Source organism: Camellia sinensis, chromosome 10 (assembly GCF_055761805.1).
Source record: "Camellia sinensis isolate YWXY chromosome 10, ASM5576180v1, whole genome shotgun sequence".
Classification (NCBI taxonomy): Eukaryota; Viridiplantae; Streptophyta; class Magnoliopsida; order Ericales; family Theaceae; genus Camellia; species Camellia sinensis.
This window is the reverse complement of record NC_138970.1, coordinates 145,936,769-145,964,587: the sequence shown is the minus strand read 5'-3', so window position 1 is coordinate 145,964,587 and position 27,819 is coordinate 145,936,769. Positions and strand designations below refer to the sequence as shown.

Here is a 27,819-nt window from a genome sequence, read left to right as displayed (position 1 = left end):
ACTAAACAAACATCACCTATATAAACACAATTTTATATGCATCAACAAATACCAAATGAATTTTTTTTCATAATGGTATGGAACAATAGTATTATTGGGGTGGATACAGAAATCACTTTAAATACAAGAAGTAGGTGAGTTTGTCCGAGTGAAAAGTTCACTTTTTGCACCGATCTAGTTCTATTTGGCAAAAGGAATGAAAAATTAAAGTGATCAAAACTTAGGCATATTTTGAGAAGTGAATTAAAAGTTACTTTTCAGTTTTTAATACACTTTCTCTTCTCATAAAAAAATTAAAAAAAGTTAAAAAATAATTTTTAACTATCTTTTTAAAACACCCCTTATTCATGCACTAAGCTACACTATTCGATTAAAATTCTTTTCAAATAAAATAATTTTTTTATGTGTGTTAGGCTTGTGCTAAAAAAAAATTAAAAGAATTATAGTGGTAGTCAAAAAAATTATTTACAAAAAAATAGTAAATATTATAAATATTAATAATTATAATTATAATTTTTTTAAAATTTTATAATAATCATTTAAAAATTTCCTCTAGTAATTTCTCCCCCTCAAAAAAATAAAAATAAATAAATCAATCAATCCGTAATGATTCATTTATTTGTAATTTCTTGAAATTTTTTCCACTTGACTGATTTTTGGTGGTTAAGTTCTCGCAGGGTTGGCCATTTATGAATAATATTAGGAAAATAACATGAAATATATTATAAAATTTTTTTAGAGATTTTTATTGATAAGTCCAATTTAGAAGTGTTTTAACCTAAGAAGTCCATGAAGGAATTTTTTAACCCATTTAGTCCCATGTATGTATAGTTTTATTCCATAAAGTCCATTTTCTTAATTTAAACTATTTTCTTGGATACTTATGCCCTTATATTTAATTTTGATACCCTTATAAATATTTTTTGAACGATTAGCAATTTAATGATGTGAACATTCATATTTTAAAATTCATATTGGTAGGAATGTAAAATTGGCCCGTGGGCGGCCCGAAACCCGGTCGCGAGCCGGGGCGGGCCCGACCCGTTGACAATGTGAATATTCACATTGACATATTAACATTCACATTAATAGAAGTGTAAAATTAACCCCCGTCCCGTGGCGGCGTGAAACCTGCCAGCGACCCATGGCCGGCCCGGGGCGGTCCCGGTCCAGCCCGTCGACAATGTGAATATTCACATTGACATGTTAACATTCACATTGATAAGAGCATAAAATTGGGCCGCGGCCCATGGGCGGCCAAAAGCCCGCCGGCGGCCCGGGGCGGGCCCGGCCCGGCCCGTTGACAATGTGAATATTCACATTGACATGTTAACATTCACATTGATAGGAGTATAAAATTAGCCCGCGCCTCGTGGCTGCCCAAAACCCACCCACGGCCCGTGGGCGGGCCCGCCCGGCCTGTTGACAATGTGAATGTTCACATTGACATGTTAACATTCACATTGATAAGAGTCTAAAACTGGACAGCAGCCTAGGGCGGGCCCGACCCGACCCGGTCCGTTGACAATGTGAATATTCACATTGACATGTTAACATTCACATTAATAGGAGTGTAAAATTGGCCCCCGTCCCGTGACGGCACGAAACTCACTCGCGGCCCATGGGCGGCCCGGGGCGGGTCCGGTCTGGCCCATTGACAATGTGAATATTCACATTGACATGTTAACATTCACATTGATAAGAGTATAAAATTGGGCCACGGCCCATGGGCGGCCAAAAGCCCACCCGCGGAGGGCCCGGCCCGGCCCGGCCCGTTGTCAATGTGAATATTCACATTGTCAACAGGCAGGGCCGGGCTGTTGACAATGTGAATATTCACATTGACATGTTAACATTCACATTAATAGGAGTGTAAAATTGGCCCCCGTCCCGTGGTGGCGCGAAACTCGCCCGCGGCCCATGGGCGGCTCGGGGCGGGCCCAGTCTGGCCTGTTGACAATGTCAATATTCACATTGACATGTTAACATTCACATTAATAAGAGTATAAAATTGGCCCGCGGCCCATGGACGGCCAAAAGCCCGCCCGCTGCCTGGAGCGGGCCCGGCCCGGCCCGACTCGGCCTGTTGACAATGTGAATATTCACATTGACATGTTAACATTCACATTGATAAGAGTGTAAAATTGGCCGGCAGCCCGTGGGCGGCCCGAAGCCCGACCGCAGCCCGAGGCGGGCTTGGCCCGACCCGTGACAATGTGAATATTCATATTGACATGTTAACATGCACATTGATAGGAGTGTAAAATTAGCCCGCGCCCCGTGGCTGCCCGAAACTCGCCCACGGCCCGTGAGTGGCCCGAGGCGGGCCCGGCCCGGCCTGTTGATAATGTGAATATTCGCATTGACATGTTAACATTCACATTGATAAGTGTGTACAATTGGCCCGTGACCCATGTGCAGCCCGAAGCCTGACCTCAGGCTGGGGCGGGCCCGGCTCGTTGGCAATGTGAATATTCACATTGACATGTTAACATTCACATTGATAGGAGTGTAAAATTGGCCCGCAGCCCGTGGGCGGCTCGAAGCCTGATCGCAGCCCGAGACGGGCTTAGCCCGACCCGTGACAATGTGAATATTAACATTGACATGTTAACATTAACATTGATAGGAGTGTAAAATTTGTCCGCTGCCCGAAGCTCGCCCGCGGCCCGGGGTAGGCCCGGACCCAAACCCGAGCCGCCCACGGGCTTCAGGCCGCCCGTGGGACGCGAGTCAATTTTACACTCTTATCAATGTGAATGTTAACATGTCAATGTGAATATTCGCATTGTCAACAGGCCGGGCCGGGCCCGCCGTGGGCGTATTTCGGGCAGCCACGGGGCACAGGCTAATGTTACACTCTTATCAATGTGAATGTTAATATGTCAATGTGAATATTCACGTTGTCAACGGGCCGGGCCCGCCCCGGCCCGAGGCCGGGCTTTGGGCTGCTCACGGGTCACGGGCCAATTTTACACTCTTATCAATGTTAATGTTAATATGTCAATGTGAATATTCACATTGTCAACGAGCCGGGCCGGGCCCGCCTGGGCAGCGGGCGGGTTTTGGGCCGCCCACGGGCCACGGGCTATTTTTACACTCCTATCAATGTGAATGTTAATATGTCAATGTGAATATTCACATTGTCAACGGGCCGGATCGGGCTCGCCCCGCGCCGCCCATGGGCTTCGTGCCGCCCATGGGACGCGAGTCAATTTTACACTCTTATCAATGTGAATGTTAACATGTCAATGTGAATATTCACATTGTCAACAGGCCGGGCCGGGCCCACCCCGGGCCGTCCACGGGCCGTGGGCTAGTTTCGAGCAGCCACGGGATGCGGGCTAATTTTATACTCTTATCAATGTGAATGTTAACATGTCAATGTGATATTCACATTATCAACGGGTCGGGCCGGGCCCGCCCAGGGTAGCCCACGAGTCGCGGGCGGGTTTCGGGCCGACCACAGGCCACGGGCTAATTTTACGCTCCTATCAATGTGAATGTTAACATATCAATGTGAATATTCACATTGTCAACGGGCCGGGCAGGGCCCAGCCCGGCCCGCCCCGACCCGGGCCCGGGCTTCGGGCTGCCCACGGGTCATGGGCCAATTTTACACTCTTGTCAATGTTATTGTTAATGTTAATATGTCAATGTGAATATTCACATTGTGAACGGGCCGGTCCGGGCCCTCCCCGGGCAGCGGGCTGGTTTCGGGCCGCAGGCCAATTTTACACTCCTATCAATGTGAATGTTAACTTGTCAATGTGAATATTCATATTATCAACAGGCCGAGCCGGGCCTATTTTTTTGGCCTGTGGGCCGGCCCGGCCTGACTCAAATTTTTCCGGGCACCCACGAGGATCGACATGGGCCGGGCCCCTACACATTGACGATATGAACATTTACGTTGACGGTGTGAACATTCACATTAAGGGTATTTTGGTAATTATGTCACCCATATGACTTATTGAAATATAAGAAAATAATGTGAACTAAATGGAACATAAGTAGATGAAAAGGGTATTTTGGTCTTCTTATCTCAAATTGGACCTAATGAAATAGTCAAAAAGAATATGAGTTGGATGGAATAAAGCTCTTAGAAAATGAATTTATCAAAAAAGCTCCCAAATTTTTATTCTTTAATTAGAGTATGATATTTTATTATATGTATAATATAATTTAAAAATAAAAAATATTTCATAATATTTTTTTCATAATTCTTAATATTATTCGTCATCTATATTGGGATTGCAACAACACAATGGACAAAAACTCAAGAAGAAACAAGAAGAGGGTCCACTCTTTTCGGTGGGACCAATGCAGCGAGGCAACAATGAATGAAATGGCTCATAAATCAAAAGCACAAAAATGTTAGCAAGGTCATTCTTTTTCTAGGTCTTATGCTGGATGCTCATGATGACTTTAATTAAAAAAAATCACAAAAATGTTAAAATTGTCAATCTTTTTGTAGTTGTACTTTTAAAATATTAGGTAACATTATTTATATAGATACACGATAAATAAAAACACATTTGTAGGCCTTTTTTTTAGTTCAACTATTTAATAAAAGTAAATTAACATTATCTAATTATCTAATAAAAGTAAGACATTATCTTAAATTTTTGCTACATCATTAATTGATAACGTTACATAAAAAATATCACATAATACAATTAAAGTTTATTTTCTAAACATGCAAGTTCTTATAGAGACCACTGAATAAACTACAAAAATGGATCATAGATCAAAATGGTAAAGAATTTGTATACAAAAAAATTAGAGCAATTTGCACAGTCTGTATAGTTTGTTTCTAGTGTCAATTTAGTACTTATAGTTTTAATTTATTGATTTTACTCAAAAAATTTCACTTTGTATGAATTTCTCTAATTGATAATGGTCCTTTAAATAAGAGTCTTTAGTTTAATGACTGTTTAAATATGAGATAATGTTTTTCATATTTGTAATTACTTTCATATCGATTGAAAAATAAATAAATAAATAACATTCCTTTAGTAATTGGATTGAGATTAAAGAACATAATAGTCCATAAACTTTTTTGAAAATGATTGAGAGATTGGCGTTCAATTTGAATTTCTTTTTTTTAATATCATTGGGTCATTTTGTTTTTAGTTTTTGTCTAATTTTATAATAGGTGTTATCAATTAGACAAAATTAACCCAATGAGAAAAATTAAAGAGCAGAATTAATATAATTGACTACATGAACTAAATTGAAATAAGAGATAAATTTTATGGACCACAAGTGTAATTTATGCAATAATTTGTACAAAATAATGTGTCTCAATTATGTCTATTCATCAAAAAAATCCATCACCATCGGGACATAATTTTAAAAAATATCTTCATCATTTCATTCAATATGATTTTTTTATTTATTTATAAGACGTTATTTCACTTTTATCTCTTAAATTATTATTATTATTATTATTTTTTCAATATCAAGCTATTATTATTATTAATATCAATTCATTTAGTCATATTAAAAATGGTTGTGTAAATCAATGATCTTTTAAGCCTAATTTGATAGTTAAAAATTCGAAATATTAAATTGTGCAATCAAACACCCATCAAATTGGTAGTGAGATTTTTTTTTTTTTTTTTTTTTTTTATCAGAAGAAAATTCTATTAAGAAATAGCCAAACAACATTTATAGAGTCCATCCACTAAAAAAGCATACACCAAAGAAAGTAAAAATATTAAAATAAGCACAAAGGCAAAAACTATGAAAATATTCAGACGCACAACAGTGCTCATGCTTGTACTTCGAAGCAGAGTTGATCATAAGAGTTTGGCATTAGGACATGTCTGAGATAAATCATAAGTAACAACCATAGAGTAGGTAGATTACAACCATAACATCGATGGACTCCAAGAACACAACCAAAAATCAAAAAAAATAAATAAACAAATAAAAAAAATTGACCACAGACCCAAAGTGGCCAGATCCAAGCAGATCTGGTGGCATAATGTTGAAGTTGAAGTTATTCAAATTTTAAAATGATCATTTTGTCCATCAAATCAAATTTTAACAATGACTAATTTACACAATCATCTCCAATTGAACTATCTAAATTCAAATTGAAAATATTAGGAACTAAATATATGAAATTGATAGCTTAAAGATGGAAAAAAAAAATAGTAATAATTTACTGGATAAAATGTGAAATTAACCCTGGATAAAAATTATGTATAATTAGTACTTTCCATATCAAACAAAAATGTTAAAAGGGTCATTTTTTTGTGGGCCAATATGAGGAGGCCATGAGTACAAAAATGGTTCATAACTCACCAAAAATAAATAAATAAATAAATAAATAAATAATGTAGGAACATATGGAACCATCGAAATTGAGATCAGCCCACTGTTTGGCAGCTGCTACCACTGATTTTGTGGCTGTTCCCCATATGTTTGTCATAAATTAAGCTGCATGAACATACTTTGGCTTTAATTAAAGGAAACTTCTAATATTATATTTATAGAATTTTTATATAGTTTGCTTATTTAAATAATGAGAGTTCCAATTTTAAACTGTGGAATGAGTTTTTTTTTTTTTTTTTTTTTGTAGCTTTGTTTGGGCCTAGGTCTACAATTTTAGCAAAACAAAAATAATGATAAAGTAACAATAAATTGGTCTATTAAGATGCTAATAGTAGCACCTTAAAAAAAAACAAAAAAACAAAAAAAAAAAAACAAAACAAACTTCTTAAGGTCTAATCAAGAAGTAATGCAATATACAAATTTTACAAATTAATCTTATGTTTGAAACATATGAATTGATTTGCTCTTGTCATGTTATTTTAGTGATATATATATATATATATATATATATTTGGGAACAAACTAGAGGGGTTTCATTTTTATATATCAAAATTTGCATACACACAATTGGTAATTAGTATGATGGAAGTGATAGTTGAGCCACTATAACTCACGCCTCGTTTGGAGTTTGCTTTTTTTTGGTGACTTTTTAAAATTTTAATTTTTTTATGACTTTTTTGTGAGGTTAAAAAAATTGATGTGTTTAAAAATGACTTTTTTTTTTTAATTTTATAAAAAAAGTGAATGATTATTGTATATGATTGACTTTTTGATAAAATTTTATTTTTTAAAATTTATTTAGTGATTCTTTTACTATTTAATTTTGTTTTAAAACTTTTGAGCATTTTAACCTAAAAATCAAATTCTTAAGCGAGATCCTAATCATTACTTCACATTAATCATCATATCCATTAATCTTACAAATTTATAGTAAAATTTATAATTTAATTATTAATATTAATGTTTATCATTTGTAATGTTTATCATCTATTTGTAATTATTTTTTGCTCACACCAATGTAGTGTGATTTACCCTTAATCTATTATTAAAATATTATACTAACAGATAATTTTAATAATTAATTAATATAATGCGTATTATGTTATTTTAAAATTTGACATGTAAATAAAAAAAGATATAATTTATAAATATTTAACATTTTTTTAATCTATTTCTTCATCCACATGCTACTGACAGAATTACAGTAATTCAAATCTACAATCCACATCAAGAAAACAAAATTAATTTAAATAAAAATACATTTTTTGTGCCACATAAACTAAAATGCTAAACATTTTAAAAAAAGAATTATCAAGAACAACCCGTTAAGTTAGATTGGAAAAAAAGAGTCAAGAAGTAATTAGAGAGAGTATGTATGTATTAATATTTTTCATACCTTTGTTGGCCTCTTGGCTTACCGTGCCCTACTTATGATTGTTCTCCTGTCTTTGTCTTTTCACGCTGTTCTACCAGTCGTAAGTCTATGACTATCTGTAGTCGGCCATAGCAGCGTCGTCATGTCACAAAAATCACAGAAGAACAAAATAATTATAAAATATTACACTTAAACCCTCATTTTTAATTATTTATTTTCTTTATCATTATTTTTAAGAAAAATTTACCCATAAATCCTATTTTCTGAAAAGTTGAACCATTTAGTCCTAAAAGTTTTCTTATGCACCATTTAATCCCATTTTATTTTGGTAATGTTGTTTATTTAATAATCATCATCAGCACCAACATTAGTCATCAAACAAGAATCGAACATCACCAACATATATACCCATTTGAATGTTAAGACCCATTTATCAACATTATTCATCAAACATTGATAATCATTATTCATCAAACATTAAGATCCAGCGAATATCAAACATTATCGCCAACATCAACATTATCAAACATCATCATCAACATTAACATCACAACAAAAACATTAAGATTCAGTTGATGATTATACAATATAACAAATAAAGATACCATATATTGATGTTTATACAATATAACAAACAAAGATACCATGCCAAATATAAAATATAACAAGATACCATACCAAATATAAAAATGACTAAATCGTTTACAAAAAAACACTCAAGACTAGATAGAGTAACATTTCCCAATATGAGATTTATGAGTAATTTTTCCTTTTAGTTAACAAAAAATATAAAATCATTAAACATTAATATTCAAAAAAAAAATGCCCAACATGTTAAAAAAAATTAAAAATTACTCATAAATCTCATATTGGGAAATGTTACTCTATCTAGTCCATAGTGTTTTTTTGTAAACCATTTAGTCCTTTTTATATTTGGCATGGTATCTTGTTATATTTTATATTTGGCATGGTATCTTTGTTTATTATATTGTATAAACATTAACATATTGTATCCCATATTGGTGTATGATGATGTTTGATGAGGTTGAAGATGTAATTGATGTTTGATGATGTTCACAATGTTGGTGATGTTGATTATGTATGATAATGTAGTTGATGTTTGATGATGTTTTATGATGTTGGTGATGTTTGATGAGGTTGAAGATGTAGTTGATGTTTGATGATGTTCACAATGTTGGTGATGTTGGTGATGTTGTAGTTGATGTTTGATGATGTCGATGATTTTTTATGATGTTGGTGATGTTGATAATGTTTGATGATGTAGTTGATGTTTTATGATGTTTTATGATGTTGGTGATGTTGATGATGTTTGATGATGCAGTTGATGTTTGATCAATGTTGATGATGTTTTATGATGTTGATGATGTTTGATGATGTAGTTGATGTTGATGATGTTGTTGGTGTAGTTAATGTTGCTGATGTTCGAAAAAGGAGGAAAATCTAAAAAAGGCCTATAGGAAGCTTTTAACATTCAAATAGGATTTATTAGTGTACAAAATAAAAGGCATGACCAAATGGTTTAACAAATTAAAATTTGGAATTTATTGGTGTTTTGCCCTAACTAAAAATCATAATTTTATTTGTTTTATTATTTTATAGTTATTTTATATAAAGTTAATTTAACAATCCCCACACTAACAACTATCATTAAAATAAACACAATTTTATTAATCCCCTCACTATCAATTACCTCGTTCTAACTCTGAAAACAAACGGGACGTATAGATTTTGTACTTTGAGAAACTATATGGAGATTGGAGTTTGAAAAAAAGAATTACCAACACATGGAGATACGTAAGTGATACTTATACCCCCACACCCTTTTATTTACACTCCACCACAAAAAAGAATGGCAATAGGAATCCTATCCTATGGATATCCATGAAAATCGACCCACATATATGATTTTTTTTTAATTATCAATCGAGTAATTAAGTGGTGTTTTCATAGGATATGGGTCGGGATGGGCACCCGCCCATTTCCCCATATGTTGTGTTTAGAACTAGGGTTCTCTTCTCATTCGCACAGTGAGCCTAAGTAGATTTCATTCCAGCATCACTTGGATCTTCTCACTCCAGCATCGGTGATTTGTGAAGGCAACGATCTAGTGGCGGTGATCTCCGTCGGCGCTTACCACGGTGGTTCTCCGGCGTGGTGAGTTTCTCTCTCTCGTTCTCTCTTGTTCTCTCTCTGTTTCGCTTACTAAAATTAAAGACAGATTTCATTGATTTGTTGCTGAACATACATGAAATCCCTCAACAATTCACTGGTTTAATCTGGGTTTGTGTTTTTGATCATGTAATTAATTCTTCATGATCATTGTGATCTGTTTTCGTTTTTCTTGCCAGATTTTTTTTGAACTCACTTCTTGTGTGTGTGTTTACAAAATTCTAGAGAAATTTCTCGGTATTTAATTTACAGTACTGAATTAAAATTTGAATCCTTTTTAGTTCTTATAGCTACTCCAGATTCCATCAATTCTGCTTCCATTGGATGAGATTTCACTAAACGATCTGAAAATTGATAGCAAATTGGTTTAAAGCAATTTAGAAAATGGCTATACATATATATAAGTATTGAGAGGTTTTGATTCATACTTGTAAAGCTTGCAAGATGCAATCTATAAGAAAGCAAAAGGAGGGAATTCAAAACAAATTATTTAAAATAGGGTAATCTTCATCTCATCTTCAGTAAACTAAAAACAAACCAAATGAATGAAGTAATGAACACCCATTTACCAGTCAAAATTTCATCAACAGTACTGAGACTACATTAATCCAATGAAACTTGACTTCTAAATTCAATAAATTTGCTTAATGATCTGGGTGCCCATTATCCCCCCAATACAGCCAAATGGAAAAAAGAAAAGCAACTTAATGAGGAGATAAAGAGGAACATACCTGTATACACATGGTTATTGGAGACTGGAGAGAGAAGAGAAGAGGAGAGAAGATGGACTGGTTCATCTCCAAATTACAACAACATTATTTTATTAGAATGTCTTTAACCCAGATTGATTTTGTTATATAAATATATGAAAACAATTTTATCTCATGTTCTTGTGAGCTTATTTGATTATTTTAAAAAAACTTTTTAATTAATTAATGTGTATTTGATTTTGTTGTTGAGCCAAATAAAAAAAATAAGATTGAATGTATATTTAGCTTTGATTGTGAACCTTGAAACCAAAAAAAAAAAAAAAAAAAAAGGGTCATGTTGGGTTGGGGAAATCCAAACCCATTAGGAGATAGAGAGGGTAATACAATTGGGGAATGTGGAAAAATTATTATAAGGGAATGGGGATGGGGAATTAATATGCACCCCATTAACCTCCATTGCCATCCCTAACCACAGACACACTTACATCGCTCATGTATTTATAATTTTTTCCCCTAATTTCAACTTGCATGTACTTTCCCCTTGTATTTTTTCGCTTTGCGTTTGGTTCATAAATTAGAATAAATAAATAAAATAAAATAAAATGTGAATGACTATATAAATCATATCCAAAATAAAACAACATTTTCATTCACTTCCCCTACTTTTATTTTCTAAGGCACCGTTTGGGAAGGAAAACTTGGGCTAATTTAGCCACGCCCCGACAAATTAGGCTGAATCAGCCACGTCCAGACAAAATGGGTTTCACGGGTATGTTTGAAACCCTTATTGGTATAAATTTACCAAAATGCCCTGAAGAGAACCTTCTCAATCTGAGGGACAACGCCTCATCCAAAACACACACACCCTTCCGAAAGCTGAGAAGAACAAGCGAAATAGGCGATTCGGAAAGACCAGCGGCAACGACGACATTTGAACGACCTTCGCAGAGGTGATCGGCACCGAAGTACGCATCCTCAGCGGCTAACAAGAACCAACTCTCTCAAACACAAACCGATTTGCAGGTAATGCTTTATGGCCTATCTGATTTCGTTTCCCTGCTTCCGATCTGCATAGTATGGGTTCATAACGGCATCGGTTCATGACCGATCTGTTTCTTTACGGTCGTGATTGGGTTGATTACGCTTACATTACATACATTTGGGACAGCGAGATATATAAGTATATATATATCTCTGTGAAAAATTATTTCGGATCTGTTCTTATGTTAAAAATCTGTTCGGTTATCACGAAATGTTACGGTTACAGCTCACACATTTGGGGCAAATATGTATATATACATACATATATATATATATATATATATATATATAATATCTGTTCTTATTTATGTATCTGTTCTTATTTATGAAAATTTGTAAAATCTGTTCGGTTTGGGTTCATTACGGTTAGTAACAAACACATTTGGGGCAGATATATATATATATATATATAATTTAATATATATCTGTTATTATTTATATATCTGTTCTTATATGAAAATCTGTAAAATCTGTTCGGTTTGGGTTCATTACGGTTACATTTCACACATTTGAGGCAGATATATATCTGTTCCTATATATAAATCTGTTCGGTTTGAAGGCAGATATATGTATCTGTTCTTATATTTTCATGTGGATCAACCCATGGTAAAAAAACAGTCATTTTCATATTCAACATGTTCTGTTCTTGGCACCTGTTCTGTTCAAAACAGTATGTTCTGCAATTTTTTTTTTCTTAGAAGTCACATTACAAATTATCAATTTCAGATCACAATTTCACATTTATGGCATTCAACTGTTGACTGATGACATCAATTCTGTGAATGAATATCAATTTCTGTTACAAAATTCTGTTGATTACTTATCATTGTCATGATAAACTTCATTTAAAAATCTGTCAATTACCTATTGATGAGTTATGAAATGGTCTGTCAATGAATAAGGGAAACACATGATCTGAATGGGTTCTGTCATTTGTGAGTCAATACTGGAGACGATGCCTCCATCTGTGAAATACCTATTGATTTGAAGAAAATTGAATTACCTATTGATTTGTCAATGGAGAAAAAAATATTTTGTATACCAATAAAAATAAAGAGCAAGAACTAATTAATGTAAACAAAAAACAAAAAAAAGACAAAAAGACAAAAACATAAATTTAAAAAAAAAAATCGAAAAATCTAAGCACAATACGCCAAATCCAAACCCAAAATAAAAAAAAAAGTAACAGGAAAAAAAAATTAAGTAAAATACGAAAAATCCAATCCCAAAATAAAAAAATGAAGAGGAAAAAAAAATTAAAGCAAAATACGTCAAATCCAAACCGAAAAAAAAAAATATAATTTAAGCAAAATACGCCAAATCGAAACCCAACATAAAAAAAAAAAAACCAAAATATGCCAAATCCAAACCGGAAAAAAAAATAATTTAAACAAAATACGCCAAATCCAAACCCAAACCCAAACCCAAACCCAAAATTTAAAAAAAAAAAAGAGGCAAAAAAGACAATTTGATAATTTAATAAGAAGACACCTTACCAAAAAATTAAAAAATCATTTCCAAACTAAACATTTTAATCCCAAACTAAAATAACAAAAAAAAAACCAAAAAATAAAGAAACCAAAAAACCAATCCACTTCCCTTCCCAAACGGAGGCTAAATAACTCCCCCAAATCCACGAAATGAACACAACATGGCAAATTAGGGCTAAATTCTGAGTGTCTCCCCCTCTCTCTGTATCTTGCGACACTGGCAAGGCAGTGAATCCGACAATTTTCCCGATCAGTTCTCTTGCGAGTCCGGTCGTCCACCAAAGTTTAGTTCTAGCTTCTAGCTTCCAGGTACCCACTCTCCTTTCCTCTCCTCATCTCCTTAAATGGGTATATATACAAATTGGAAGAAGAAACAAAGGTTGCAAATTCACGAGGGAGGCGTTATCAATAGATGTTTAAGTTTAATCTTTGTTTGAAAGGGTGTCCTTTACTACTATAATGGTTATCTGGACGCTAGACGTTGCAATTTAAGAGATGTGTAATTTCTTCATGTGGCGAAAAAAAAAGTATAGACACAAGTTGGATGTCTTGTCTTCTTATTGGTTACCTTTTTCTTTTTTGGGATTCTCGTATTGATTTCTTTAATTTGATGATAAAACTTATTTCAAAAACTGGGTTGTTATCAGAGTTCTGCAAAATCGCTTTGGATGGGAGGTATAAGTTTCTTGAACACCTTTTGCAGTTGAATTTTTGATTAATGAACAAAACCCTTTTCAGTTTAGTAACCTAGAGGGTCGCACACAATGGAGACACATACATAGAGACATGTATTTATAGATAAAACTATGTTGTTTTGATGTCCACTTAGAAGAATACTAGTTGGCTATGTGCAGTTGGATCGAGAAATCTGTTTTGACTGGACATGTTTCTCTGCCCATGTTATTGTTTGATTATTGTTTTGTGAGACAGTAGTTGTTGTCTTTTTCAATTGATCTTGTTCTGGATGCTGTTGGGATACTGAAATGTTGAGTTACTTTTTGTCACAGTTTAGGGAATCTTGTTGAGGTCTTGTATCAACCATGATTTACACAGCAATCGACACCTTTTATCTAACGGATGAGCAGCTACAAAATTCACCTTCTAGGAAAGATGGCATAGATGAAGCAACTGAAACAACTCTCAGAATCTATGGTTGCGACCTCATCCAAGAAAGTGGCATTTTACTTAAACTGTATCCTTCATTAGTTATTGTTGTTGTTGATGCTGTTATTGTGATAATTAGCATAATTTTATGCAATACTTCCATGGGGTTGCCTGAAACAGGAATTTATCCAATCCACAACAGTGTTACTAGAAAATGCTAACGCCCTGTATTGAAACACATGTTCCGAATTATAATACACTTTTGTTCAAAAATGGTGAATTTAATGATCCTAAGCAATCCCATAATTTTTTTCTATGTTTTTCGTTAAAAGTTCTCCGTAATAGGAAAAAAGTTAAATATAATGAACTGAAATCTAGATGGAGACTATACTATATTGGAGGTCAATTTAAGAAGTCTACCTTATCGTACCACATTTTAGCTCATGTGGTGTACCATGTTCTGATTCCCATTCCTAGTAACTAGAACAATCCGCGTTCTAGGTAACATAGATCCACGGCAACCAAGTGCTACTAAACCAGTATGAATACTATAAATGCAATATGTCTTTTCCCATAGTTAGCTGGTGTTTTTCTTTAATCATATTCTCTGCAGACCTCAAGCAGTAATGGCTACTGGTCAGGTTCTATTTCATCGATTCTACTGCAAGAAATCATTTGCTCGTTTTAACGTGAAGGTTTCATTCTTGTTTCATTGATTTTCTAAATTCAATTGGAAACAGGACAATGTTTACATGCTTTCTGATGTGGGATCTGATCTTATTTACTTGCAGAGAGTTGCTGCTAGTTGTGTTTGGCTTGCATCAAAACTTGAGGAAAGTCCTAGAAAAGCAAGGCAGGTACTCATTGTTTTCCACAGAATGGAATGTAGGAGGGAGAACTTACCAATAGAACATTTGGACACATTTCCTAAGGTTAGATTCCCTTCTCGTTATATTAGGACATTGTACTGTCAAAAACATGAATATTTTTGTCTATTTAGTAATGAAAGGTATCCAATTTTTTTTTCTCCATCTTTGCTTTTATTGTTTTTTTGAGGATTAAGTATTTAGTTTTGGAAGACCCAGTCAGTCACAGAGCCTGATGCGTCTTCTTCTCAAAGCAAGTTGTTATCTTTGGAATTGAGTTTTGCCTGTTTACAGAAATATGCAGAGTTGAAAATGGACCTGAATAGAACAGAGAGGCATCTTCTGAAGGAGATGGGTTTCATCTGCCATGTCGAACATCCTCATAAATTTATATCAAACTACCTTGCAGCCCTTGAGACACCCCCAGAACTGAGACAAGAAGCTTGGAATCTTGCAAATGACAGGTAGCTCTGAATTATTAATATAATTTTTTTGTACCTATTTCAGTTTGATGGTTCAATCATTTAACTTGGTAGCTTTAAACTCAACCCTAATAAATCTGACTTGATGCATGGGGTAAAGTCTGTGGCTTCTATAAGTTCCTGAGTTTGCTTTTCTACTTAGAAGTTTTGTTGCAATCCTTTTGACTTGCTTCTTGTTGAGCCTTGATGTTGATGATGAACTGTTTTCGATATTTTTTGTCCCATTAGATTGGTTTATTTATTTTCCAAAAACTGTATAGCTCTCAGCAATAGTTGAATGCTTGAATTTAACATGTAATTCTAAAATTAACATGTTTTGTGGTTTAACAAAGACTAACTTATGGTGCATGCTTGAATTTGAGTATAAGGGAACTACTTTGTGAAAATAATGTGAAATGATAGGTCTATACTTAGGATGATGCTCCCAACATCCTACCAACCATGGATAGTGGTCAATTTTTTACAATGTGAAATTTGATATGCTTATTTATTCATCTCTATCATGTATTGATGATTTCTCACCATTTGGCTTTTCTGTATACCTTTGACATTTTGGATGGATTTGTTTGTGCTTGTGCATAAGCAAGCAAGTTTTGTTTTGGTTTTGAACCCCAGCTTTGTATAAAAACACTTTTTATCTGCTTGTTTATATACTATCACTGTGTTAGAGAAAAAATTATGTTAATTTGTTTTTCCATTGAGGTTCTTGGACAGATAGGCACATGTGATTATTGATAGGGGTTGCTTAAAACTACAAGGAGTGAAAGCTTAGCGGCTGTTTTTTAGAACTGAAAATTCTACACAGCAAATTTTAGCACCAAAAGTAGATTTAAAAGGTGAAAGGATGAGACAGAATAACATGTCCTTAATGTGAAGTTGTTGAATAAGGCAATTATAAATGAGAAATGGTTCATTATTTATTTTTGATGGTGCATTATTTTGTTCATATGGCTACTTGTCAAAGAACAGAAAAATTATTCTTGTTATTCCTGCTATACCTGTTAGCACTCGTTTGTTTAGGTGCTTCTTCATTGACTATCCTTTTTCTTGATCAGTTTGCGTACGACTTTGTGTGTGCGGTTCAAGAGTGAGGTTGTGGCCTGTGGGGTTGTATATGCTGCTGCTCGTAGATTCCAAGTACCCCTTCCTGAGAATCCACCGTGGTGGAAAGCATTTGATGCAGATAAATCTGGGATTGATGAGGTTTGTAGAGTTCTCGCCCATCTTTACAGCCTTCCTAAGGCAAAATATATACCTGTCTGTAAGGATGGGGATTCGTTTACAATGTCTAATAAATCGTGGGATTCACCATCTCAACCAGTTCCAAAGGTGAATTCTCATTCTCTCTCTGTCTCTGTCTCTGTCTCTCTCACTCACACACACACACTCGCACTCTAGCCCAGTGTGCTTGCATCCATTTGCAGAGGAGAAAACGTTAATAAAAAGAGAAGTTTCTTCTGTGGTGGTGCAATTTCCTTTGTTATATTTTGTACAGCTGTAATGGTTGCCAACATTGGCAGAGCCACATATTGCATGTGCCCCTCATTTTTTTGAAAATTATACTTTTACACTGAATTAAAAATGTTTTTCAATTTGCTCTTTTGAAGTTCCAAATATGTCGCGTCAATCTTTCTACCTCCTATTTTGTTTACTTGTCCTTTCCAACAAAATCTTTGCCCTTGCCACTTTAAATGTTTAATTTTTCTACATTAAATTTTTCTTATAAATTTTGTCTCTGTGTGCGCGCGTCTTGATGTAATTTTATCTTTATTTTTTACGGACGTGTGATTGCGTTTTAAATTATGATGATTATCATGTTTAGAAATTGAACAAAAAATTAAATTAATAATAAAAGAATTTCAAAAAAGAAAAATGATTTGTTAACTCAAGAACAACTCTGAAATATAACTTTGGAATCACATTGATCTTTAGTCATTCTACCACCAAATGAAAATTGGGTTCAGTTGGATTGTGATAAATCATGCCAAGGCTTCAATTTAATGTTGCCCCCCTAGCCAAAATCCTGGCTCCGTCACTGTTTGTCAACTTTATCACTACTTACTGCATGTCATTAATGAATGGGATGGGTTTTATTTAATTTCTTAGGAGAACAAAGAAAAACACAAAAGTGGGAATCAGTAAACTTCATTTCTTCTTTAGGAAGCTTGGTTAGTGATTTGATTTTTCCTCATTCCTCTTTTGCTTAGGAAGGTTCGCTAAGTGTCCCGCCTGCAAATAATGATACCAGTACTCCCAAGGCAGCTCCGGCCACAGCTAATCTGGAATCTGGTGGGTCCAAGGGTGCACTGATAAAAGCAGCACTTGACAAGTTGAAAGAGTCTAAGAAGAGTGGTGATGATTCTGAAAGCGTGCCTGTTGAGGCAGAGGCAAAAGAAGAACCTGTATCCAAACTGAAATCTGAGCGTAAGATGGACGCAAGTGGGGAAAGGAACAAGGAGAGGGATTGGGCTAGGGACAGGGAAAGGGAGAAGGAGAGGGACAGGGACAGGGAAAGGGAGAAGGATAGACTAAAGGTACGGGACCATGATAGGGGAAGGGATTCTGACAGGGAACGAGAGCGAGAGGACATTGAAAGGGAAAGAGAGAAAGTCAAGGACAGAGGTCACCGTTCTAAGGACAAAGGAAAGGATTCAGGTTAGTTTATGAATTCTTGACAGTTATCACTTTTGAAGCATGGACACCTCCACGGACACACCCCAGACACGTGTTGGACACGCTAGAGGAATTGCCCCAATTTTTTTTATTTTTTTCCTTTTCTAGTTGGACACGTTAGGGAAACATGATGTCCCGTTTTTTAATTTATTTTTATCAAGTAAAATACCTATCATTGATAAATTTGATGAGATTAAATTTTTGATATAAAATAAATATATAAAGTTGGGCTAATTACACATACCTCTTTTCTAGTTTATGAAATTACACTAATCTCCCTTCCTGAGGTCAGGGGAGGTCCATGTAATTAACCCTATAAAATTATATGTTTTGCACGTGTCCTCCGCATGTTATCGTGTATTTTTTGAAAACTTGTATATCTGTCGTGTCACATGTCTGTGCTTTTTAGGTCATCACCAAATCCCTGCAGTTACAATTCTATTTTACATTATTTTTTGGGTGCTACTTTCTTTCAATGGAAGTTGTATATCTGATCTGTCATCTTTATAAATGCAGGAGGGCATTCAGATAAATCGAAGCATCATTCATCTCGAGGTTGGCATTCTATTTTTCTTCAAATGTTGATTCTAATAGTATGCTTGGTATATATTTTTCTTAGTAAAGAACTGAATTCTAGCTTCTGCCCATATTTCTTCTGCAGATCGTGAATACCATGGCTCGTCTTATTCAAGGGACAAGGATCGTCACAGACATCATTAATATTCTTGAAATCCGATTTCAAGGTGTGCCTGTATACCATTTCAAGTTTTAGCTCCCCAAAATACTGTAGTTGCGTATAACCTTGGTTTGATTGAGCTGTTAGTCTGCTAAATGGGAACTTGAATGGTGTGAAAAATCTAAAGATTGATTAGTGATCCCTTTATTGGGTAAATTACACTTGCCACCTTTAAGTTTGATTATATTGCAAGCAGCACCTGGAAGTTGGGGCGGGTCCAAAAATATCTTGTGGGAGAATGTGAATGTGATTTTAAATCTCTATGATTCTAGCGTTTGAAATAGATTGGAATTAAAAACTGATTATTGATTAACTATTTCAGTAGAATCCATATTATTCTTAAACGAAGTAGATTCCTCTACTATTTGCATTAGTTTCGGCCGCTTTGTAGTCTTAATAAAAGAGAAGTTAGTGTAATTATGTCAATTGTGTGATTTATAGACATGATTAACCTCTAGATTTTAGAAAACCAGTATGTCATCTTTTTCAGAGAACTTAAAGAGGTGTTTGAATCATTTACGCCTATCATTAATAGAGTAGTAAATGAGAGTTCCTATTGTAAAACAGAATACAAATTCAACATCTGCATCATGAAAATCTTTTAGTTGAAATAATTGGCCAACCAATTTATCTTTTTTGCTTTCTCCCACAATTGACTAACCAAGTAATCTTTTTAAATTTTTTTATTTGCATAGGTGAGCTTGATTGAATCCCGTTTTTTGGCAAAATTAGTGACTGAATTCCAATTTCAAGTGCGCCCACCTTGCAAAGAGCAAAGTTGGCTTGATCAGTGCGAAGGTTCAAGACTTAACCGAGCCTTAGCAGAACATTAATTGTTGTTTTTTTTTCTTTTTTCTTTTTAAGTGCTGCTATACATCTACTGATCTTTAGCATAGTCTTATTTCACAGCATGCATTGTATGATCATGGAAATAACTTGCTTGGCTCTTTTTTATATTTTATCTTTTATATAATTTATTTTAAATTCAAATCAATCACAAGTGTATCTCAACCCAACAAAATTGGACAAATATTCAATTACTTGCAACATTTTTTTGTTTCTTTCTATGTGCATGTACTATGTGGTTACATTGTCCTGCTGCAGAATGCTATGGTTGACCCTCAGGCCCATCACAATTATTTCCTTCTCTGGTTGAAGTTCATCTCTGTGGAATTTCCCAGCATGCATTTCTTTTTCTTTTTAAGGTCCTGTTTGGGTGGAAGGTGTTTGTCATATTGCTAATAGAAAGCCTTCTTTTTTTTCTTTTTTTTTTTGTGTTTGTCTTTAGTGATATTCTTTTTTTTATAATTATGTAAAATTACTTTTCTGGTCTATGTATGAAAGAAATTTCCAAAAAAAAAGGGCTAAAAAAGTAATTTTAGTTATTTCTATTTTTTATGAACTTTTTAAAATTTAATTTTTAAATTTTTTTGAAATTAATTTCACTGAAAAATAAACTCCAATCACCCAAACTTAAAAAAGCTAGACCATTAGCTAACAACAGGGAAGAACATTTTTTTAAGCAAAATTTGGATGTGGCATTTAAGTTTTATTTTATAAAAAAAGTTTCATTGAGAGTTTTTATTAGTTGAGAATCTAAAAGAAAAGGATAAATTACACTGACATCTTTCAGGTTTCTGTTTAAATACAAATCTCTTCTTACATTTGAAAAATTACATTTTTTTTTTGAGGTTTATAATCTCATTACAATTGCTCTCTAAATGATTGATGTTATGCCTTCAAATTTTTTAATTGACCATATCGCCTTTTAATGATATTTTTTGTATAATTTTTTATATATGAGTATAATTTTTTATTTTTATTTCTACCATTATATTTAGATTAGATCAATTTAATTTAGATATATTTAAAAAGTATAAATTTTGTGCACAAAATTTTTAAAAAATCATTGAATATAACAAACAAGATAATGTATTGAATTTTTATATTTTTGTTTTTGGTGAATTTAAAAAAAAAATCACAAAATATTATACTTCTTAAGTATATCTAAATAAGGTGTATTTAAAAAATAAAAATAAAATGCTTAAGATATTAAAAAAAATCAGTAAAAATAAAAAAATAAATACGAAAAATTAAAAAAAAAACTCAATTTTTTGTGTAAGTTAAACTAAAAAAGATGATTGTTATTTCCCTTGAAATGACGTGAACAAAATATCTGCATTATTTTATATGAATAAAAATTAAAGATAAATATGTCATTTAATTTGGCAACGAGATTAGTGTAATTTTTTAAATATGAGGGGAGATATATATTAAATAAAAATCTCAAGAGATATCAGTTTAATTTACCCAAAAGAAAAAAAGCGACTTACCTAAAATTTCCCAATAACAAAGACGATTTTTGAAGATTTTTCATAACACAGAAAAAATGTTTGAGACCCTTAAAATATTTTCATGATTGCATATATAATGATGTTGCATGATATGTGTAAATTTTTTATTTGTTAGAACGTCTCCAACGCTTAACACGTTCCTTTTTTTTATTCCAACCATGACTTCAAACCCATATCAAATGAAGGCGAGACCAGAAATCAAGGGAGCGTTAAACCTTTCATCAAATTTTGTAGGCAACCATTGGTGGACGACCGGGTAAACGACCGATAGAACATCCGAATGAATGACTGCCTTGGCAAAATTTTGTTGAAAATTTGCTTTAAACCGGACGATTGGTCGGATAATCAACTGGATGACCAACCAGATTTAATGAAGCGATTAAAGCATAACATATCAGATCAAACTTTTACTCAAATTTTAATTTGAGTAAGCGTTGGAAATGCACTTATACACCAATAATATTAAGCCAACTCCTCATCACATCATTATAAGTGAATTTATAGATCTAAAAATGTGAATCTTTAACAAAATAAATAAATGATTTACCACTAGCTATCCTTAAAAATAAAAAAAATGATATTTGACAAACCCAGCGTTAGTTTAAATTACGCTTAAAGCTTCTAATATCCCTTGGGGGGGGGAGAGAAAATAACCAAAAAAATCTCAACTGCTATTTCATTTTTTTCTAATTTATTTCCCTTCTACAAATTCAAAACCAGAACACAACTTTAGTTAATACTAGGCGATTGCAATTGATCATGGTTAAGGAACCCTGTTTTTCCCGAGTTGGGTTGCTGTCTTCCCTCTCAGATACCACAGGTTGAAAGAGTATCCACCAACTTGAAATGAATGATGGCATCTACAACGACAATGAAATCAGATCCAAACAATTGGAATCCTCCCATCCCGTCTACTCTCATGCCGCTCTGAAGCTTTCTGACAAACGATGGTAGTAACGTTTTTGCTGCACCCCATACAAAACAGAGAGATTAGAAAGCCGAGAAAAGGCGAGCTGTATAAGGGGACAACACACATGAGCATCAAGAAACAACTAAGCAAGGGTAACTCCCAAACCTTGTCTGAGACTGATGAAGAGATTTTTTTCAGTGCCTGCTCAAAATGTGTTTTCTTGATAGTCAATGAAATCGAATGATCAGCATCTGAACTGCTTTGGGGCGTCAGTTTCTCTTCGAGTGCAGCCATGGCTGCTTCATTCATCTAGCATTGACAAAAACAGAAATTGAGCAGTCAGGAAAAGCCCAACCACGAGCCACACTTGGCACAAGCATGCACATGCACAATGGCAGAGTTGAGTGTGCAGACGCAAGTGAGAATGGTTTTAAACAAGTATCTAGATACATATGGGGAGACCAAACTTCCGTTACATATTGTATTGATATTTAAAACCAAGAGGAGGTAGCATTTCTCGAAAACAAAATATGAAATTAACACAATATAGTTGAACTAGTGCAGAAAGATCAGCTCCGCTAAGGTTTTCGCAAGCTTCATCACTCCCGATAGTAATTAAATCCACACTAGCATCTATAGGCTTCTTCCTAGCAAGAGCTTTTAAGATCAACCCACGTTCATCTGGACTGGGCAGAGGGACATAAAGGAGTTTGCCAAACCTTCCAGGCCGTAACACAGCACGGTCCATCACTTCAGGTCTGGTATGCATTTTGGCAAGATCAGATATGATAACTTGGTAGACAAAAGACAATAGTATTTTGCTATCAGAGCAAACTTTAAGAAAAAGAACTGAGATCACATGTTTGTGGCACCAATGACGTAAACACCACGTCGCTGATCTGCACCGTCTAGCTTTATCAGTAGCTGCATAATAAGAAATGAATTCATTGTCAAATCCATAATCTGATAATAAAGTTTTGATAAAGGAAGCATTAGGGTGTGACTCAGTCCCCTAGTGTTGGTGCAATTCTCTTTTTGTGACACAAAACCCATTCACAAACCAAGCAAACCAATCCTTGTGACATTTGTTCCGGTGTGGTTTTTGTGGTTGGTTGGTTCTCGTTCGGAAAGTTTTCTTCCCCAACTCATTATGCATTTCATTAAAGACGTAAGATGAGTAGGTGAGCATAAGTGAATTCAGATACTGAATAGGTAAATTTGTTAGACCTGGTTCAAAAGCCACTCAACAACCCAGCCCCCCTCCTTTCCACGCTTAATAGTCAAAGCATCCACCCGCAGATGTTGAAGGGACAGATGAGCACAAGTTAAAAACACTGACAGTAATGACTGATACAAAGACCAATTCTATAGGTATATAATTGTCAACCAAACCCATTAAGGATTTTGGCTAAAATAAAACAACTCATCTGAACATGTGAAGTTCAGCTAGCAGCAAGCCCTGTCCGGCCCATGTTTTATAACAGAGTGCAGATCATTATTGGACCTTTTTTTTTTTTTTTTTTTTTAAATACAAGACTTCATTGTTAAACTGAAAAGGGCAGTCTATATACAATTACACTATTATATAGTTGGCTTAAATTTTAGTCCTATGAAATATAAATGGAGACCAAGAAGGGAAAAAAAATCCCAAGAGAGAGATGAATGAATAAAAAATTTACATGAAGGGCTTGTGATGTGAATGGCTCTGTCCTTTCTGCATTGACAGGAGTATGGAATTGCCGTTCTTCCCTATCTTGCAATCATGGCCAAAAGTAGATGTAAAGTTTGATGAAGAAGGGAGGTCCATGATTCCATAATTATGTAAATGCATCATTGTTATGTTGAAAGAGGTCCATATTTTCATAATTTAAGTCAGAAATATTGGGAATAGTACCAACAGTAACAAGCCACTTACCTCATCAAAGAAAAGTATGCACGGGGCACATGTTCTTGCTCGGCTGAATATTGTCCTAACAGCCAACTCGCTTTCACCAACATATTTGTTCAGAAGTTTAGGGCCCTTTACCGGTGAACATAATTTAGAAATTACAGTTGAAATTAGCATGTTTAAACAAAAGATTGGACAGTGAAAATAAAGTGACAAACCTTGATATGAATGAAATTGGCTCCAGCCTCATTGGCAACAGCCTTAGCAATCAATGTTTTCCCACAGCCTGGAGGTCCATAAAGCAAAAATCCTGTCTCTAGATCTACCCTGAATCCCTGAAAATGCCAGCTAAATCTAAGAACACAAACCTTATGATGTCAAAAACATAGGATGACTCTCTACTCTACCCTTATGTTGGTTTCCCTCTGCACCATCTTGACGGTGATTTATAATTTGACATTTAAATGTAATAATTACCTCATAATCCTCGGGATATTTTATACGCCTAACTATGTAACGGTCAAACTCCTTCCTTAACAAATGGAGCCCTCTGACATCTTCCCATTTTACATTAGGAATGGCAAAAAATCCTTCTCTTCTTGTAGAGGGTTGAACCATTTTAGCTGCTTCCTGCAGGTAACATGGTTTTGTGATGGCCATCATTTTATCAGTAAATCAATCACAAAATAACTCATTCAAAATATAAAAAAAAAATTATTTTTAAGTATAGACAACAAAATAAGTAGTCAATCTCAATTTCAGATATGAAAAATGCTACATCATAAAACCATTATACAACATCCAGCAATTCTACATGTTCAACTACATGCACATTCAGATTAAAGGAATTTCCCATTGAAGCACAAAAGGGAACTGTTAAATCATTAAACTCAACTAAAATTTAGATCGCTGAAGTATCATGAAGAAAATGAAGATACTTCTTCCAAAGGATGATACTGATAAGACAAACATGTATTGAGAAGAAGCAACATCAAAATTAAAAGTATGTTGCATTTTCGAAATATTAATAACATTAGATAGCATTCATTCAAAAAATTCAGATACCTCAAAATCAGCCATAGTGATGCTAAGATTTTCCATCTCTTCAAGCAGCCATGGATGCCTCCACCAGTCTTCAGTATGATCCACATCTGTAGGTTCTCCAGATAGATCAGACTTTCTTCTGTCAATAATTCTCTTTATAGCAAGGTTACCAGCCTTGTTAGTTAGAGCCGCCAAGTCAGCCCCAACAAACCCTGGCGTGGACCTGACTATTTTCACAAGATCAAAAGCACCCTCAAGTCTAAGATTGCGTGTCAGAGCAAAAAGAATCTCAACCCTTGCATTTTCATCTGGAACACCTAAAAAAATCTCACGATCAAATCGTCCAAGCCTCCTTAATGCAGGATCAACCGCATCAGGCCTATTGGTAGCTCCAATCACAAGAACATAGCCTGGTCTGCAATCAGAACTTTCTGCATTTGTGTTTGCATCGGCCGGTTGTACAAGCCTGTGTGATTCATCCATGCAAGTCATCAACTGTGTCACAATCCTTCTCTCCATCTCCCTCTGTAGATTCTCTCGTTTTGAAGCAATTGCAGCAATCTCGTCAATGAATACAATAGATGGTGCTGTTCTATCTGCTTTCATAAAAAGATCCCGAATGTTTTCTTCCGATGCACCTGAAATATTTACCACAAAAAATACAATAATTATAAGCATTAGAAAGCTTCTCCATCACAAAGCTGAGCCCAGGGAAGCAAGAAGACCAGTAAATGGTTTCTTGGAGCCAGCAATATGCAACAATTGCCATCTCATGAAAACTTGATTTGATAAAAGTTTGATGAAAGGATTGAATCTCATTTTCAACAAAAATTTCATCAAATTTAAATTTGACAAAGGATTTGATGAAGGATTGGAGATAGATACTCTTACCTTTTTATTCATCAATTGGTTAAAAAATTGGTTAAAACTTAAAAGCTTGATCTCATATGGGATGCTCCATTAGTTTTTTTTAATCAAAATTAACTAACAAAAAACTTGATTGGTGAGAAAATTGAATGCACCAATCCTCACTCTGTCAAAATTTTCATCAAAATCCTTTTCAAAAACTCCAAGCTTATCCTAGAGCTTCTTTATCAAATTTGGTGAAAAACTTGTTTTTGCCTGGATTTCATGAAATTTTTTGGTGAAACTAATCAAACTAAACCAAGTAGAAAAATATTTATATGTTATTGAATAGAAACACTAATTAATACCTGAAACACCATAGACCAATTTCTTAAAGAATGGAACACCAGTCTCATTAGCAATGGCATGAGCAAGCTTCGTCTTTCCACAACCTGGCGGACCGTGCAACAAAATCCCCGCCATCGGCCTCACTCCGAGCCACCTCAGTAACTACGGATGATACAATGGAACTATCACCTCCATCTTCAATTCCTCCACAACTCTACTCATCCCACCCAAATCCCTGAATCTTGGCCCATCCTTTTCTTTCACCTCTTCACCACCACCACCATCGCCATCACCATTCAATCCTTTTTCAAATCTTTTCATATCTCCTTCAAGCAAATCAACCTTATCATCAGCCTTATTGTTAACAACCAATTCCACCTCCACATTCTCCTTCAATTTTTCAGCATCCTTCAGATTCATCTTCATCATCTTCTTCTTCTTCTTCTTCGTCGTCGAAGACGAAGTTTGATGTGGACGAACGACCTTAATTGCTTGATGTAATGCTCGTCGATTTGATGTGTTCTAGGGTTTTTTGAACGGCAATTGTGAAAGGTTGGAGCTTTTGACGACTGTATCCTGGGAAGTTCGAGCGAAGGTGGCTGACGATTTCGTCGACGGTGGCGTATTTGTGCCTGTTGCAGGACTCGATGTGGCAGCGGAGGACTCATTCGAAGTCCGTCGACGGCGGCGATCCACCGCCTCTTCTTCTCCTTCCCATTTTCATCTCTCTCTAGGGTTCAGAGCTCAGTTGAAGGACGGGGGGAGAGAGAGAGAACGAGAAGGGTTTTGACTGAGTTATGAGTTTGGGAACTCGGGCGAGTCAACTCAGTGTTGTGGGCTGCGAGGCTGGTTCGGAGATTACATGGGCTAGACAGCTTGAGCCCGTATTTCAATTATAAGGCCTAAGATAGGCCTATAGGCCTGTAGGGTTGTACTTTAAAATTTTTGCAGGAATTAAAAATTATATCACTAGTCATTTGAATTTTTATAATTTTATAATTTACAATTCTCTGAAAAAAAAAAAGATCCGTTTGTAATTGTGTACTAATCAAGAAGTCCTCCATCTATTAGATCGAAACTATTATAAAACTATTGTCTAAAATATAAGAGAAAAAGTGAGAAAATAATTATGTGTCCCTTTATAATTGAAATAACACACCACGTATGATATAAGTTAAACCTACATAAAAAAATTAAAATTTTTCACATTAGACATTTAAAGATTGGGATTGAGTCTCAAAAATCTTCTCCCATCTCCGTTTTTGACAATGTATGATAAATTATATTTTCAATTGTTATTTGAATTTTATTTTGTTTCCAGATCTTCTAATAGTAAACAAGTACAGAAAATCTTTATACTTCAATTCATGTTTTAATATAGTCTTCCTCTCACTCACTGTTAAATAAAAATTTGGAT

At 34.7% G+C, this 27,819-nt stretch overlaps 2 protein-coding genes across 15 annotated transcripts; one reads left to right on the top strand and one right to left on the bottom strand.

The window, feature by feature from the left end:
• The first annotated feature begins 9,845 nt into the window (after positions 1–9,845).
• Positions 9,846–20,346, top strand: LOC114298685 (cyclin-L1-1). Of its 10 annotated transcripts, none has more exons than XM_082892541.1 (10): positions 11,478–11,643; positions 14,159–14,343; positions 14,869–14,950; positions 15,047–15,187; positions 15,416–15,585; positions 16,659–16,932; positions 17,811–18,258; positions 18,793–18,831; positions 18,938–19,019; positions 19,708–20,006. In XM_082892541.1, the coding sequence occupies exons 2-9, from the start codon at positions 14,192–14,194 to the stop codon at positions 18,994–18,996; spliced, it is 1,365 nt and encodes a 454-aa protein (XP_082748667.1). In that variant the 5' UTR covers positions 11,478–11,643; positions 14,159–14,191; the 3' UTR covers positions 18,997–19,019; positions 19,708–20,006. The 10 variants fall into 10 exon arrangements, with proteins under 10 accessions (XP_028099088.2, XP_028099087.2, XP_082748667.1 ...); XM_082892545.1 differs by lacking the exons at positions 11,478–11,643; positions 19,708–20,006 and adding exons at positions 13,267–13,460; positions 20,117–20,346 and having other exon boundaries at positions 16,659–16,806; XM_082892542.1 differs by lacking the exons at positions 11,478–11,643; positions 19,708–20,006 and adding exons at positions 13,267–13,460; positions 20,117–20,346.
• A 1,503-nt stretch (positions 20,347–21,849) lies between these two features.
• On the bottom strand, positions 21,850–27,345 carry LOC114298692 (cell division control protein 48 homolog C). 5 transcript variants are annotated; one of them, XR_014342708.1, is made up of 9 exons: positions 26,423–27,341; positions 25,230–25,846; positions 24,642–24,794; positions 24,383–24,499; positions 24,192–24,296; positions 23,136–23,200; positions 22,996–23,034; positions 22,442–22,585; positions 21,850–22,331 (listed from the first exon to the last, which is right to left on the bottom strand). XR_014342708.1 is itself a non-coding variant. In XM_082892537.1 (9 exons), the coding sequence occupies exons 2-9, from the start codon at positions 25,812–25,814 to the stop codon at positions 22,284–22,286; spliced, it is 1,590 nt and encodes a 529-aa protein (XP_082748663.1). In that variant the 5' UTR covers positions 25,815–25,846; positions 26,439–27,345; the 3' UTR covers positions 21,850–22,283. The 5 variants fall into 5 exon arrangements, 3 of the variants coding, with proteins under 3 accessions (XP_082748663.1, XP_028099104.2, XP_082748664.1); XM_082892537.1 differs by adding an exon at positions 23,956–24,025 and having other exon boundaries at positions 22,833–23,200; positions 26,439–27,345; XM_028243303.2 differs by adding an exon at positions 23,956–24,025 and having other exon boundaries at positions 22,833–23,200; positions 26,423–27,344.
• Positions 27,346–27,819: the final 474 nt, after the last annotated feature.

What these genes read in the sequence shown, in the direction of transcription:
- LOC114298685 (XM_082892542.1), top strand. Translation starts at nt 14,192, where the DNA reads ATGATTTACACAGCAATCGACACCTTTTATCTAACGGATGAGCAGCTA. An exon ending in TGGAATCTTGCAAATGACAG is followed by an intron (nt 15,586 to 16,658) that starts GTAGCTCTGAAT and finishes TTTCTTGATCAG; the next exon opens with TTTGCGTACGACTTTGTGTG. An exon ending in GAAGCATCATTCATCTCGAG is followed by an intron (nt 18,832 to 18,937) that starts GTTGGCATTCTA and finishes TTTCTTCTGCAG; the next exon opens with ATCGTGAATACCATGGCTCG.
- LOC114298692 (XM_028243303.2), bottom strand. Translation starts at nt 26,537, where the DNA reads ATGGCGGGGATTTTGTTGCACGGTCCGCCAGGTTGTGGAAAGACGAAG. An exon ending in TCACTATGGCTGATTTTGAG is followed by an intron (nt 24,795 to 25,229) that starts GTATCTGAATTT and finishes TGTTACCTGCAG; the next exon opens with GAAGCAGCTAAAATGGTTCA. An exon ending in GAGCTGATCTTTCTGCACTA is followed by an intron (nt 22,586 to 22,832) that starts GTTCAACTATAT and finishes TGTCAATGCTAG; the next exon opens with ATGAATGAAGCAGCCATGGC.